The sequence below is a fragment of the Manis javanica genome, chromosome 9 (genome assembly GCF_040802235.1).
Source record: "Manis javanica isolate MJ-LG chromosome 9, MJ_LKY, whole genome shotgun sequence".
NCBI lineage: Eukaryota > Metazoa > Chordata > Mammalia > Pholidota > Manidae > Manis > Manis javanica.
Genome location: NC_133164.1, coordinates 87,644,328 through 87,659,924, shown reverse-complemented (window position 1 = coordinate 87,659,924; position 15,597 = coordinate 87,644,328). Strand labels below are relative to the sequence as shown.

The following is a 15,597-nucleotide window of genomic DNA, read 5'->3' as shown; positions in this document are numbered from 1 at the left end:
TTTTAGGGAGGCATGAGCAAGATTCCCAATAGCTGCTGCATATTAGAATCACCTGGGGAGCTTGTAAAAACCCCTGTGCCTAGGCTACATGCCATGCTCTCCTTTGTTACCAAGGCATGTGTCGTGGTGCTTCAAGCTCCTTAGGCAGTAGTTCAGATACACAGGCATGGTGGGGAGCTAGGAGACTCGGCTCTCCAGACTGACTGTTACTACCCAACGCCTGCAGGCGCTGTCCATACCCCTCAGGCTCCCCTGACTGTTGTAAGAATTCCAGATGGTAAGTTTCAAGTGCTCAGACAGTGGCAGGCACATGAAAGGTGTGAAATAGATGATATTTATTGTTATTAAAATTCATGCAATACAAAAGCTTACAGCATCTTTCAAAAGGGAGAAAGGAAGAAAAACTTTAAAAAACCCCAAAAGACAAGAAGTAGAGCTATTATCTTTTTAACACAATATTTTTATTTATATATGCCTTAACTGTAGTTTGCATTTTATTTAAAACCTAATGCTTGTTTTTAAAAAAGGTGTCATTGTGCTTCTCCAGAGCACCATTACATTCACCCGTGCTAAAATGAGGGCAAAGGGGTAGAGCCAAAGTAACAGTGTTGCCTACTGCAAAGGCCGGCCTGCCTGTCATGCCTATGGTGGGAGACTCTCACAGCTCACGGACAGATTACGACCCAAGAGCACAGCGGTGGGGCTGAGGAGAATCTTAAAGGAATCATTCTCCTGGCGCCAAGGGGCTTTGTGGGAAAGGTGCAGCATGAAGGTCCCTTGCTCCTTGTCTGCTTGGCTCTGCCTTTGCCCCCTGCAGGTGGCCCGGTGTGTTTCGAGGCCAACCTGGAGCTCCTGTCCCCTCTGCAGAGGGCCTGAGGGTCTGGTGCAGCTCAGCTGCGGACACAAAGACACGTGAATGGGAAGATGGAGTTTGTGTGTACATCTCGAATTGTGGATATGAATTGGCAAGGAATGGAAACAGAGCCAAAGTGATAATAAAATGATTAAATATGGCCGATTTTTACCTGTTCTTGATTTGGGCTAAACTAGTCTCTTGGCCTGTCACAGAACAGGTCCAGCAATTTAGGAAGAGCCAGTGAGGTGAGATCTGCAAAAGGGCTAATCTGACAGAAGGCACCATGCCTGTCCTTTCCTGGACTCATCTGGGAGGGGCCTGGAAGAACTCCTCCTGATTTCCTTTACTGTCCCCCACCACCGATCTCCTCAGGCACAGAGACAGCTGTTCTGAGATGTGATGCCATAGTCTCGAGGCACCTTGTCTGTAGCCACAGAGCTCATGCTGGCGGGTGCCTGCTCATGCCTGCTTGGGGGCCCTGCTGGGCAGTCTGCAGAGTGGGGTGGGATGTCCCATGGGTGACAGCTGTTCGGGAAGGGCTGAGATGGGAGGAGGAGGGATAGAGATGGTCTTTCTGAAAACCAGCCTGACAGCCTCGTCTGGCACTAGCCCCTGCATCTTCCTGCAAACGTGAGGGGTTTGTTTATGGTGCCAGGGTTCTAGTCTGCATGTACAAGTTTTCATTTCATTACCGCAGTCCATAGACCTTCACCTGGGGCCTGCAGCTACAGTAAAAGATGTACTCTAACCAGCAAATGCCTAGTATCCCGAATGTACAATGTGCCCTGGACTGGTAAGTAGGCAAAGCACCACAATTGAAATTTTTTTTCTAGGAATACTTCAAATAATTTACTTTTATTTCATTAATTATTGCAGCATTTCTTCTTGTATCTAAAATGCTGATCTCTCTATAGATATGTTTTTTATTGAAGTATAGTTGATACACAATCTTACATTAGTTTCAAGTATACAACAGTGGTTCAACAGTTACCCATATCATTAAATCTTCACCCCTACTATCTGTGGGTTACTACCTGTCAACAAAGAAAGATATTATAGAATCTTTGGCTATATTCTCCATGCTGTACTACCATCCTGTAACCAATTTATATTATGATTGAGAATTTTTGTGCCTCTTTATCGCCCTCCCCCTCCACATCCTACCACCCAACCCCTCCCCAATAACCACCAGTCACTTCTCAGTGTCTATGAGTCTACTGCAGTTTTGTTCACTTTGTTTTGTTTTTAGATTCCACAAATAAGTGTATCATATAGTATTTGTTTTTCTCTATCTGGCTTATTTCACTTAGCATAATACTAGGTCTATCCATGTTGTCGCAAATGGCAGATTTCTTTCTTTTTTATGGCTGAATTGATGAGGAAATATTCAGAAAGTTCTCAAATCCCTCCCCCTCTCTGGGTTTGGTAGGAAGCCAAGGAAGCCAAGGAGACAAAATTTCTATTAAGGCTTCAAGAATATAAAGGAATCACAAAGTGCTTGGGTGCTTGAGATTAAAACAATGTAACAATGTATTCCCCACCACCACCACTACCACCACCACTGGGACTCAGTGGTACGGAACAGCTTGTTAATCATAGTCATGGAAGCCCATTAGTTTATAATATGGTATCTGGGTAATCTTTGCAGAAATAGAGTAAAATATAACTAGCATCCTGAATACACCTATAGTGACCTAATACTCCTACTGCAACAGTTTCTGGGTGCTGACTCCCCCTATAGCTTTGTAGTAAATGTATAAAAGGCATGGCCCTGCTGAACTCAGGGCTCAGATCTTTGGAGATCACTCTCCTCTGAGCCTGCTGGTGTAAAATAAACCTTCACCATCCAAGACCTCGAGTGCCGCCTGGTTCTTCCATCAGTGATCTAGTCCAGGTTTTCCAGTTTTCCGTAACAAATAATATTCCATTGTGTGTGTGTGTGTATATATATATATATATATACGTATATATATATATATATATATACACATATCTTCTTTATCCATTCACACAATTGAATTTTAAACCAGAACGGTTCAGCCAGCTCAGCAGTTGAGCCACCTGACAGGTATGACTCTGGCCAGCGTCTGGCTGGGCCTTGGTTGGTGGGAGTGAGGGTGCAAAAGTCTCCATCCCTGACCTCAGGGACCTGGAAACTGGTCGGCTTACTGACAACCACTTCCTGGGCACATTACCTTCAGTCCCACCATAACCTGCGTGGGTAGGTGGCATGCAAATCCCAGAAGGCAGAGAAGCCCGGGTTTGCTGCTAAGTGCTCTGCCTGCCCTGTCCCCCGGTGGGAACTGACCAGTGTTGATCTCGTCCTCGTCGTACACGTCCACCTCCAGGAGCCGGATGAGCATGCGGAAGAGGATCCTAAGGAACTGTAAATAGGAGCCGGTCTTTCCCACCTGAAGGAGATATGTTTAATTGGGAAGGGGGTGGGGGAGAGGGAAGGAAAAGAGAAAAGAGATTTCACACCTGGGCTCTGTCTCCTCCTGAGAGGCCGTGAGGTCCTAGACGCTCGGGGTCGCCGCCCCACCCCCAGAGGCTCCCTACCTGGGGGGGCCCGGTCAGCAGCAGCCGCCGCGGGTGGCAGGCCCGGGCGCTGGAGGGGCCGGGCTGGTGGCTGTGGTCGGCATGGTGCTGCCGGGCCGTGGTCCACTGCCGGTAGTAGAGGGACAGCTCCTCGCTGCTCATGTCCTTGTGCAGTAGCGGCCGCAGCGAGCTGGCCCAGGCCACGTCGGCGTGCGGCAGCAGGGAGGCGGAGGCCGGCAGCTTGCCTCCCCTCTGGTTGCCCAGGAGGCTGTAGGCCGCCTTGGATAAGATCACTACTGGGGGCAGGGCGGCGTGCAGTTCCCTGCAGCCTGGGGCGGGCGGTGCTGGCCACGGGAGGGCCCGGGGGCCCAAGGACGACGACGAAGGCTTGGAGGTGGTGCTGCTCGCCATCTGGGGGCCCAGCGAGTCACACTCCTGCTTCAGCGGCTCTCCAGCTCCCGCTATGCCCGCCGAGACCCCTTCATCCAGCCCCACGCTGTTGGCCGGGCTCTGGAAGCTGAGGGACACCGACTGCTTCTGGGACTTGTCGGCCGCGCTGGAGGAGCTCACCCCGTTTTCCATGAGGGAGCCTGAAAGAGGAGGTCAGAGCCCACCCTAATCCCACCCTGTTACGACGCTAAGCGGCACTCCCGCGGAGGCGCAGGGCCGGGAAGGCGGCGGCGCGGGGCTCCATGCGCAGTAGCTGCAGGGACCCTGCGCGGGCGAGCTCCCCTGCTCCCCGCGCCTCTCCCAGGCCGCTGGCCGCTTCCCCGGCTCCTGGCAGGGAGACACCGCAGGAAATCAGTTAATGACTCCTGGGCCCCCCTGCATGGTCACCAGGGTGGGCTCCCTCCTGTGTGAGGCCCGTGCGTGTGTCACCCAGCTTCTCTGGGCCCGACAGCCGCTCGCCCCGGCCTCTGAAGGCCTATGGGGGCCTGGTGCCCTGGGGTTAGCTATACCACCTGCTCCTTCTCCAAATCCTGCCCACTTATTTATAAGCGGTCCTTTATTAAACTCTCCTCAGTTACCTCATTTGGATGTGCTGTCTGAATCATTCATTCATTCCAGGACCCTAACCAACGCAGGCTGCACATGCAAGTCCTGCTCCCAGGGCCTCACACTTCTGTTGTGGATAAGCGCCCCCAGTTGTAGCCACGTCCATGGATGCCCAGACCAGCGTGGGGAATGTCGCTGGGCCAAGGGGAATGGAAAGATATAATCTACCCCAGTAAGGAAGGCTCTCACCCAGAGATCCCCTCGCATTTGGCCAACTCACTTGAAATATGCTTTCTCTCCTAATAGGTCAGCCACTCTGGTTTTAGGACAGACCAAAAGCTCATTACATTCAGGACTGAAGGCCTTCTCTGGTTCAGACGTGCTTCCCAGGCATGAGGCCAGATGCCAGCCTTGGGAGGGCCAAGATGAACAGCCAGTAACTGGAGGTTATGGAAACCAAGTCTCTACACCCAATCTGGCTTCTGTGTCCTTCCATTTGGTCTGAGGGCCTGCCTCTCCTCTGGAGGCCCTGACTCTCAGGGCCTGCCCACTTGGGGCAATGAGCCTCCCCAGGCCCCTCAGTCAGCCCACGCTGGGGACTGTGTGCTCAGTGGTGTGGGTACAGTCTGCAGGTCAGGGAGGGAGACTACACGCAGAAGGCAAACTGTTGCATGAGTTACTCAGAGAAAGGCCAAGAACATGTCTTAATTTTTAATCTCGTCTCTATCCTTTGTTACATTCTCCAAGTTTTATATATTAAGCTTTATTACTTTCATAATCAGAAAGATTTTGAAATAGTGCTACATTTGCTGTAATACAATTTACCAGAAGCAAATCCATGCTAGGCACTGCCACAGGCCCTACAGCAGTGCCACAGGAGTGGGGCTGGTGGGCTGCAGGGTACAGCCCCACAATCTTTCAGTGGCCCCAGTGCACAAACACTTGCCATTAAGAACTTATCAAAATCATTCACTCACTCGTTCACACACACTATGTGCCTGGTACTAAGCCAATTAGCACAAACTTACAGCTTCAGGATCTGGAAGGAAAAGAGGGCCTTTGGGCAAACATCAGATGCATAATATTCATGCAATGACTAAGGGTAGGAAGGACCAGGGAAAATAGTATGGGCTGGGGTTGATAAAACTTACTGTATTTAGCTTATATACAAGCTCTTCATTAAAGGTTTACCCAGACAAGGATTTTGTGGCTGTTTAACAGTAATGTTTTCCAAATCTCTATCCCAAGGACCTGAGCTCTGGAAAAGATGCCTGAGTCACCAGAGGCTCCTGTGATAGCCTTGAGGGGTGTCAGCAATGCTCTGTCTTCCATACGCCTCCCCACCTCCTCTCTGCTGCCCCTCATACCTAGAGAGAGAAAGTACTGACCTGAGGTGCCTGTGACAGCGCTGCTGTTGCTGTGGGGCCTTTCCAGGTCGATCAGCAGCTCCTCAGAGTCGTTCTCACTGACAGTAGCTCTCTCCTGCTCCTTCCCGCTGAGGTCCAGGGCAACAGTGGGACCCCGGATGACCTCTTTTGAGACATAGCAGCACGCCAGACCCACCTCCTGCTCCAAGGCCGTACGTGTTAAATAGCTTGAATCAATTAACCGGAGGTCACAGTACTTCAAGGACCTGCACAAAAGTAATGACGTTTGTGGCAAGTGCATCTGGCTGTGCACACAGTGTTCACATATGCCTGGGTAGCTGATGTATCAAGCAGTTAAATCATGGGTTTCAGTGCCAGGTAGCCCTTGATTTAAACCTCAGCTCTGCCATCTCCTAGCTGTATGACCTCGAACTGTTCCTTCATTTTCTCCAACTATAAAATAGAATAACAGTGCCTGGTTCATACAGTCATTGTAGGGAATGAATGGCATGTCACAAATAAGGCCTTCACAGTGATGCCTGACACTCAGTAGGCATTCAGTTCCTGCTATTATTGTTGCTGTGGCCTTTAGTCTGTGGGCCCTGGATCCTTGAGGGGTTGTAATAGCAGATTGAGACACTTCATGCAAAAAAAAAAAATACTGGTTTGGGGCAGATGCTTTTCCTCTCTGGCTCTCTGGCTACCCTGCTTTGATGCATAAACACTTCTCAGCTCTAGCTTTCTTCCATTCCCAAACCTGCTAGGTGACCTCTGGAAAGTCAAAAGAAAGAATGAAGGAAGGCTGTATTTCTTATGTCCCTGAGAAAACAATTCTCTTCCCACTTGCCGAATGAGTGAAATGGTTAAGTGTCAGTCAAGTTTTAGCCATCAGCTCAGCTGGGAAACTAATGAAAAATGAGAACTAATCATTCACATCTTACCTGGGAAAGGTCTCTCCAAGAGGATCTTTGCCAGTTAATATCACAATACAAGGCAGACCTTCTAAATCTTGGTATGTCCGAGGGATCCACTCTTCTGGTTCACTTCCTCTCCAGGTCTGAAGAAAAGGACCCACATGCTAAAATTAAAACCCCTTATTTAAGTTTTCACCTCCTTAAACGTTTTTAGGTTCAGATTTTACATATATTTGTGCTTCCAAATGACGTCTAGTAAGAGTGTCTATATACTGCTACTAAAAAGCATAACAAAGTACTCTAGAAGAATGTGGAGTTTAATTTTATCTTGATAGGATAAAACAGGAGATCTTGGTATACACCATGCATTAGCCACACAGGCCAAGGAAACACACGTGAAATATCCTGCAGCAATGCAAACCTCATGGAAATCTTGGTTCAATTACCTGACTTAGGCTTTTAAATATACTTTTCTTCATATAATGGACAACTCTTGAAACTGACTGACTAAAAATGTTAGTTTTGGTTGTGAATTACTTACTAATAAAAGAATCTCAACAAAACTCATGGGAACGTGTTTTCACCAAGAAAATCATGAAGCTAACAGTATAATCAAGTCTGGATCAACAACAACAAAAAGCTGCCCATCACTGAAAAGAATAAGGCAATTAGCTAACGGTTTCACAAAAAATCTATTAAGTGCCAACTTCTCATGTATATTAACACATATGTACATATGTATATCTTTAATAAATGGAATGCCAACCTTGAAAACATGAAAATCCGACTAATTTGAAAGATATTCAAAAGTAAGATCTTATAGATTTTTCTATTTTAGAACAGAAAGAAAACAGACCTTCTTAAATACATATGGTGGTTTCTACTTCGTTTTAATAAAGTGTGCAGCATCTAACTATGCTTTATGTCAGCTTTCTAGCAGGAGTTACTGTAAGAAATAGAGAGATGTTTCTGAAAAATGCCTTAGGGAAGGAAGAATGACTAAGAAGTGAGGTGCTAAGTAATGCATACAATTTTATTTTAAAATAGACTGGCACTTCCTTTGCTAAACACAAAATGGGGTAAAAAGAAATCTAACAGGTAAGACTATAACAGGGTTTGATTAATTATTTGTTGATGTTTAAAAAAAGAGTCTTTAGAAATAAATATACCCACAATATTAAAAGAAAATGTATATAATTTGTAAATCTAGAAGAATCTTAACCTTGTTGCCCAATCTTTTATCATATTAAATCTTTTTGCATACGAAGGGAAAATTGTGGATCTACGTAGCTGTTTACAAGTTTGAGAGACTTTTCAGGTCTCAGGAAGTCAATATTTCAAAAAGATTTTTTAAATATTAGAAGAAAGCTTTACACAAAAATTCAGTTTTCAATACATTTTCATGTCAAAGTGAACCATAGCATTCTCTCTAATTTAAAGCAAACAATTCTAGAAATAGGAATCATTTTACTTATAGCCTTCATCTTGGACTCATGATGACCCTGACTGACACTGGGGTTTTCCCTGAAAATACTTCATCTTCCAGAAAGCAGCCACAGGTCATGGTTCCTTGACCATGAGGTCAAGGAATAATGAGGTCAGGCTATAATGATAGGATAATAGATAATATGCTTTACTCGACAAGGTTTTCAAAAGAATGTTAAACAAATCTAATTTTTACTCTTGACCAATCACAGCTAGCTGAGTCACTATAAAATGCTTTTTTGTCACACTGCTGCTTCTGATGAATGATGGCTGCATTTCTCAGATGGACTGATCACGTCCTCAGGATGATTTCCCTGCAGAGTCATTTAAAACAACACAAAAGACTGGGTAAGCATCGAGTTCAAGGTAAATATGGGGCTCAAGGCCAAGGGAATCTAATGAGAGCTTCCCAGGCTTTCTGGAGGAACGAATTTATTTAGAATAAAACCTTGTATCCTTCCAAAGTCCTGCAGTCACTCACAAGTTAACCACAACACATGACAAGATAATTAGAGGGAAGCACAAGAATCAGACCATCTAATGGAAGAAGAAATGTGGCATTTTATCCAAGACTATTGATAAAAGACACATGCATGCCATCCTGACAGTGGTAAAGGAGGTTGGCAACTTAGAAATAAACAGGTGAAGCAGCAACCACCCGGCAAGTGTCAGTCTTGCTTAGAATGTGAACATTTAAATGGGATTTCATATATTCACTTCTGCACAAAAAGAGTAGAAACAGGATGGACTGATGCGATCCAGTGAATTTGAGAACATGGAAATCTCTTCTGTGGGCTGGTGCCTGGAAGCTAGTCAAATTGAGATATAACTGTTTTGAGAGGCAATTACTTGAGACCTCCTTCACATGACACACTCTCAGAAGAGTGACTATGTAGACCAATCACTCTCTAAAGGCCCCAGGTGATTCTGATGTGCTAGCAGCCAGATTAAGAACCTCAGTTCTTGCCTGAATGTAAGTCATGAAACCGTAAAACTCATAGAAGAAAACATGGGCAAAAATCTCTTCAGTATAAATATGAGCAACATTTTCCTGAACACATGTCCTTGGGCAAGGGAAACAAAATAAAAAATGAACAAATGGTACTGCATCAAACTAAAAAGCTTCTGTACAGCAAAGGACACCAACAGCAGAACAAAAAGTCATCCTATAATATGGGAAAATATATTCATGAACAATTTATCTGATAAGGGGTTAATACCCCAAATATATAATGAACTCACACACCTCAACACCCAGAAAACAAATAAAACAATTAAAAAATGGGCAGAGGATCTGAAAAGACACTTCTTCAAAGAAGAAATTCAGATGGCCAACAGGCACATCACTAATTACCAGGGAGTGCAAATTAAAACCATAATGAGATATCACCTCACATCAGATAGGCTGGCCAACTTCCAAAAGACAAGAGAAAACAAATGCTGGTGAGGATGCAGAGAAAGGGGAACCCTCCTACACTGTTGGTGGGAATGTAAATTAGTTCAGCCATTGTGGAAAGCAATATGGAGGTTCCTCAAAAAACTAAAAATAGAAATACCATTTCACCCAGGAATTCCACTCTTAGGAATTTACCCTAAGAAAACAAGATGCCTGATTCAAAAAGACATCTCCACCCCTATGTTTATTGCAGCACTGTTTACAATAACCGAGATATGGAAGCAACCTAAGTGTCCATCAGTAGATGAATGGATAAAGAAGATGTGGTACATATACACAATGGAATATTATTCAGCCATAAGAAGAAAACAAATCTTACCATTTGCAACAACATGGATGGAGCTAGAGGGTATTATGCGCAGTGAAATAAACCAAGCGGAGAAAGACAAGTACCAAATGATTTCACTCATATGTGGAGTATAACAACAAAGCAAAATTGAAGGAACAAAACAGCAGCAGACTCAGACTTCAAGAAGGGACTAGAGGTTACCAAAGGGAAGGGGTGGGGAAGGTGAGTGGGGAGGGAGGGCGAAAGGGATTAAGGGGCACTATAATTAGCAATCACAATATAGGTAGGTTTCATGGAAGGCAGTACAGCACGCAGAAGGCAAGTAATGACTATAGCATCTTACGCTATGGACAGTGATGGACAGTGACTTACACTGATGGACAGTGACTGCAAGGCGGGGGTTAGTTCTTGATAATATGGGTGAATGTTGAAATGTTCATGTGAAACCTTCATAAGATTGTCTATCAATGATACTTAAATAATAATAAAAAAAGAAACTCAGGTCTTGACTGTGGTTCTCAAACTATGGCCCAGAAAGGCAAATTATTTTGGACCTGCTGATGTATACTGACTTAGTGATTGGCACTTCTGAAGGCTCTGAATAAATGACCTAAGACTCTGTAAGTAGCTATACTTGACCACTGTCAATGGAAACTCAGAGAAGACCTGCAGCCTCACATCTTTAAACCGCTTTCTTGCAATAGGTGTGTGAGACTTCACAGAGCGGTACTGCTCATTTACCTTTTCAGATTCCTCGTTGGCATTCAAATTGTCTCAAGACCTATGTCTCAGTGATTTGCACTCTAAGAAGAGCTTCAGGGCTCTTATTTGTTAGGCATCCTGGGAATTACAGTGTATTGTAGTCTATGACTATAGTGTAAAATTGTGAACATTATATCTATATATGAAATATAAATGTTACAATTCCCTTAAATATAAGAGTATCTATTTTTAGACATGTATTTATTTCATTTGTTTATCAAGCAAATACAAGATATTTTGTTTGACTTTTAGATTATTCAATTTAAGTTAGCTAATAGAATGCAACAAAAAGGTTTACATTTGCAAAATGCTTTATGAACACTCAATTATAGTCCCCAAATTAGAGCACTTAGAGGCCATACAGTCCAACTCTCTTGTTTTGCAGATGGGAAACTGCAGCCTAGGGTGAAAATGCAAATCCTGCAAGACTATGTGCTTTCTTTTCATAAAATTTGTGCCAAACTAGATTTTTCTTAACCTAATTAAGCTCAGTATTTAGTATCCAGGGTGCAGATACCATGGAGGCCTAACTCACACATCCAGTACCCAGCTCAGAACCATACCTTTGTGTATGCAAGTATTTTATTAAATGCTTTCTAATGGCCCCAGAAAAACCTGATTAGGGCATAAAGTGGACAGATAGGTTACCTGATTTAGGGATTCTAATCTACCCCTCAACATGCCTAACAGGAGGGATTTAGGAAAAGCAGTCAGTCCCTGGCCGTGCAGAGGGAGTGGGCTTGCTCATGCACAGAATCCCTCTGCGGGATGCTTGGATAAGTCTCAGTCCAGCCCAAGCCTTGGGACTGCGGGTTAAAGCAAGTTCAAAGAAACAACAAACTGTTGAAGACTTCACATGCAGGAGGGCAGCGAACAGTTCTAAATGAATACTGAAGATAAAACAGAATACTTTACCGACTCTAGACATGAGCTGAGAGAGGCTGGGTGGACAAAAAAGAATTAGTGAATTGATGATACTGAAAGGTGTACCTGCAGAAGTCTGAGAGCAACTTACCTTTTCTGAGAAAACAGATGGCCTAGATGTATGTTGAACGAATCAATAAACATGGGGTCAAATTGGGTCATCTCATTTTTGTACCTGCCATTGGAGAGCATGGAAGCCCAACTGCATGCACACGCTAAAAAGGGACCTTGACAGAATCTTAATAAACTGGCTCCAATTAGGAAAGTGAACATGGCCCTTAGCTTAGCCTTAATCCTGTCATGAAAAAAAGATCAAAATATGTACAAAACTATGAAACTCTGGCCTCTGAGACCCCTGTGTGGGATTCCTAGAAAACAGAAACAAGTGGTATTTTAAAGGAAAAATGTCCATCCATTGCTAACCTTTAATCGTGCCACAAAGTGAGTTGCAACACTGAGTTCAGAGGCAGGGTTCCCAAGGATGATCTCAAAGCGGTACTGTAGCCCCAGCTTGTCGCGCACCTCCTGCAGACGCTCCTTGGCTAACATCGCCAGCTGCACGGAGGGCACCCTGATAATGAGCATGTGTCCCTTCCCACTTTTGTTTTTTCCTGGGGAGCTGATGAGGTCGTCCATAATGCTGAGTGTTTCCGGTGTGCTGTGGTCTCGGAGTGACGCCACGGCGGTGAGAGCCATGAGAGCCTCTGAGTACTGCTGGACGAGAAGGTAGCAGCGGACGACCATGCTGTGCAGTCTGGGGTACCTTCAACAGAACACAGGGAGCTAGCACTCGGGCACCACCCGCGGGGACAGCAAGGTCTGGTCCACAGGAAGGCAGGCCGAGCCCGGCAGGAAGGGGTTAGGGATCAGTGGCCGGCCAGAGCTCTAGCATGACCTTGGAGCCCACCTCACCAGAAGGCAAAGTTGAACCTGCAAGGCCTGAGGGTCAGAGTATGTTGGAATAGGTACAGCAAGTGGCAGAGCTTCTCTGAGTGTAGTCTATGGACAAGCAGTGCCACCTAGGACCTTGTGGAAAATGCTAAATCCCAGATGTGCTTAACCAGGATTCACAACTTGACAAGATCCCGCAGGTGATTTGTATGCACATTGTTTTTAGAAGCACTGGTCTAGCCAGGTTAATAGTTGACAGTCATAATGGATTGTCCCTGGATCTCAACATCTTGCTAGGTTAGAACGTTGGTATAGTCAGGTTATTTCTCTGATACTTAAGATTACAGTAAAGAAAACCAAGACATTCATATATCATGTCTGCATAGTATCGGAAATACAAAGAGTAGTTATTATTACTAATTTGAGGTTGGCCCCATAGTAAAGCAGGAACTATGTCTTTGCAAAAAATGTGTCTTGCTGCTGGAGAAAATTTGGAGATGACTGGAGAAATAGCACCCCCTAGTGGTGTGACATGCTACCACCTGAGCCCTGCTCAGTAAAGGCAGCTGGCAAATAGCAGGGGTGTCTACCTCATCCCAATGCCCCTTGGTCTCCCACCTCCATCCCCAGCCCCTCCAAATTCACCTGGACTTCCACATAGGAGGACCACTTGGTTCATATTGGAAGTTTTTACAATTGCAGAGCAGGCATAAAATCTCTCATTTATGTGCTATTCCTCAGAAAGCCAAGCCGCCTGACAAAATGAGTACAAATGGGCAGAGGACCCACTTGCAGGCATGAAGAAGTGCTGATCACAAGTAGGTGCTGGCAAAATGAGGGTGAGTCTGTAAACTTTCTTTCTAGTTGCCAGCTGGTAGCCCATGCAGCTGCCTGGCCCGTGGGTAGGCCAAGGCAAGTTTCACCTTTGCCCCACTTTATAATACTATTTATAGTGAAACAAGTGGTCCACTGGCCTTGTACAGAAAAGCCTGGGGTCAAATATCAATTAGGGTCATCAAATGAATAGTGTGGTTTTGAACTACTTTAGAGCTAGAAAGGACTTCGGCGCCTTGGATGGTGACCATTGCACCTTCTCACAGAAGGAGAATGAGTTAAAGGGCTGAGAGAAATCTAGTCACTTGACCAAGATCATCCAATCAGTCAGAGACAGAGCTGGGTCTGCATTTCACTCAGGTCTCTGGTCGTGTTTCTTACAGTGCATGGATTCAGTAGATTAGGGAAAGTGAAGAAATCCTTCAGTTCAGTCAGTCCTGGGCTAGTCCCTTCAAGTATTCAATTAATCATAGCTGTCATGAGCATGGAGGGGCTGGGTCAGAGGAAGTAAGCATCATATTTAAAGCTTAATAAAGCCAAAGTTAGAACAAATGGTAACTTTGATACACAAGCATTTAGACTTCATACTCTGAAAGGAATATGAATTTAGAAGTGAATAATTTTCTCAATCTGTTATGTTTGCATTAAATTGCAATTGAAGTTTTGTAAGTATTACCAAAGTTGTAACAGAGGTTGAAGGGATCATCTGTTAAAATGTGACTTATAAAACTCTGAATGATGTTACTGGAAGGAAAGACATGTTCCAAGCTGGTGGATGGAACAGGTGGGTGGGAAACACAGGGGAGACGCATGGGATGATTTTGGAAATCTAAGATCACATGTTCTGTGGAAGGATTAATGTCACAGTGTCAGTTAAGTCTTCTCTAATCCAACAGCTTAAAAAATATAAAATCCTACTCCAAGCCTGCTCCTTTTTCTGACACAGCATTATAACATGCTGGTAGGATGCAGCCACTTGTCCTCATTTTTACTTCTCTCTTTTTTCTTTGTAAAGTTATGGGGCAGGATGTTAAATAGGCAACTTGTGACCAATTGGAGCCAGTTTTAAGAACTAGAGCCACTAAAAATTAGAATGTGTCCCATCACATAGAGCCCAGCTGCCCCTATTGCTGGATGATCAGACAGAATATTGTAGTGAAGCGCAGGGAGGACTTATATTAGGATGTATAAATCAAAGACCTCTTTGAGTCTATGATGAGTTAAGACCAGGGAGGGAAAAATATAGGAAAACCCTTTACTCTTCCACAGTTTGACCTGGAACTGGGGAATTAAAAGAAGGCAGAGGAGAGGAACAGCCATGATCTTTAACTCCCAAGTCAGAGACCAGAGAAAGGGCCCCAGAAACTGAACTCACTTAAATGATCTGGTCGTTCCTTCCTTTTCTCCAGTCTCTTATAATAAAGTTCAGTTTTTACTGAGTCATCTAAGAGTACTTGCTTGTGGGAGACAGTGGAGAAAAGTGAAAAATGTAAAAATATAGAGTGTACCCTGGGGGAGGCCAGACCTCAGAGGAATGGTGCTTAGTCAGTAAACCCCTCTCCAGTCTCCTGGGGGTGGCAATGAAGCATGCTGAGGAGGTGATTCAGAGCAGGGAAGGGGTTCTACTTCTCAGTTTGGATCGTTTCCTCCTTTGGTTTTGGATGATAATAGATAACCATGTGAGTAAAAGGTCATCTTAGGAAAGGCTATTTTTATTCTGCCTTCACATTTCATCTGCACAGCCAGGGCTCCACCAAACACCCTGTGACACTTACACAAGAGACTTTTGGCTATTTTAGATACACAAGTACAGCTAAAGAACAAGGTGAAAATAGCACAGAGAAGACAAGTTGTGACTCTACAGCATCTTACTATGCTGATGGACTGTGACTATAACGGGGTATTGTGGTGGGGACTTAATAAGGGGGGGAATCTAGTAACTATAATGTTGCTCATGTGATTGTATATTAATGATAACATAATAAAAAAATAAAATAAAAAAGAACAAGGTGAAGGTCCATATTTACCTTTCCAAGAGCGTGGTCACCATTTTTTCAAAAGTCTCGTCACATCTCAGAAGTGGGCTAGTCACTCCCCATTGTAGAGACTTACTGTACTCATTCAAGCCAAAGTATAGCTTCTCCTTGCAGCTCATGTCATCCTGATTCAAAACATAGAACAAAACCAAGTGATGACAGGATACAATATGTCTCGTGTTGTCTAACTAGGGTAGGGGGATTCCCTCTAACAGGTTATTTTCTGAAGGTTCTAAAAATTTGTGAATA

The 15,597-nt window shown here is 44.5% G+C and overlaps 1 protein-coding gene across 8 annotated transcripts in view; it reads right to left on the bottom strand.

The window, feature by feature from the left end:
• Positions 1 to 15,597, bottom strand: part of GREB1L (GREB1 like retinoic acid receptor coactivator) — a 246,383-nt gene that overhangs the window by 14,540 nt on the left and 216,246 nt on the right. For 7 of the 8 annotated variants that reach the window (XM_037017933.2, XM_037017910.2, XM_037017912.2 and 4 more), the window contains 6 exons: positions 15,340 to 15,473; positions 12,011 to 12,350; positions 6,699 to 6,814; positions 5,779 to 6,023; positions 3,338 to 3,984; positions 3,165 to 3,240 (listed from right to left, as the gene is read on the bottom strand). In XM_037017933.2, the coding sequence (XP_036873828.1) occupies positions 3,165 to 3,240; positions 3,338 to 3,984; positions 5,779 to 6,023; positions 6,699 to 6,814; positions 12,011 to 12,350; positions 15,340 to 15,473 (1,558 nt within the window). Of the gene's footprint in view, positions 1 to 3,164; positions 3,268 to 3,337; positions 3,985 to 5,778; positions 6,024 to 6,698; positions 6,815 to 12,010; positions 12,351 to 15,339; positions 15,474 to 15,597 lie in introns of all 8 variants that reach the window. The other variant, XM_037017920.2, reaches the window with a different exon arrangement.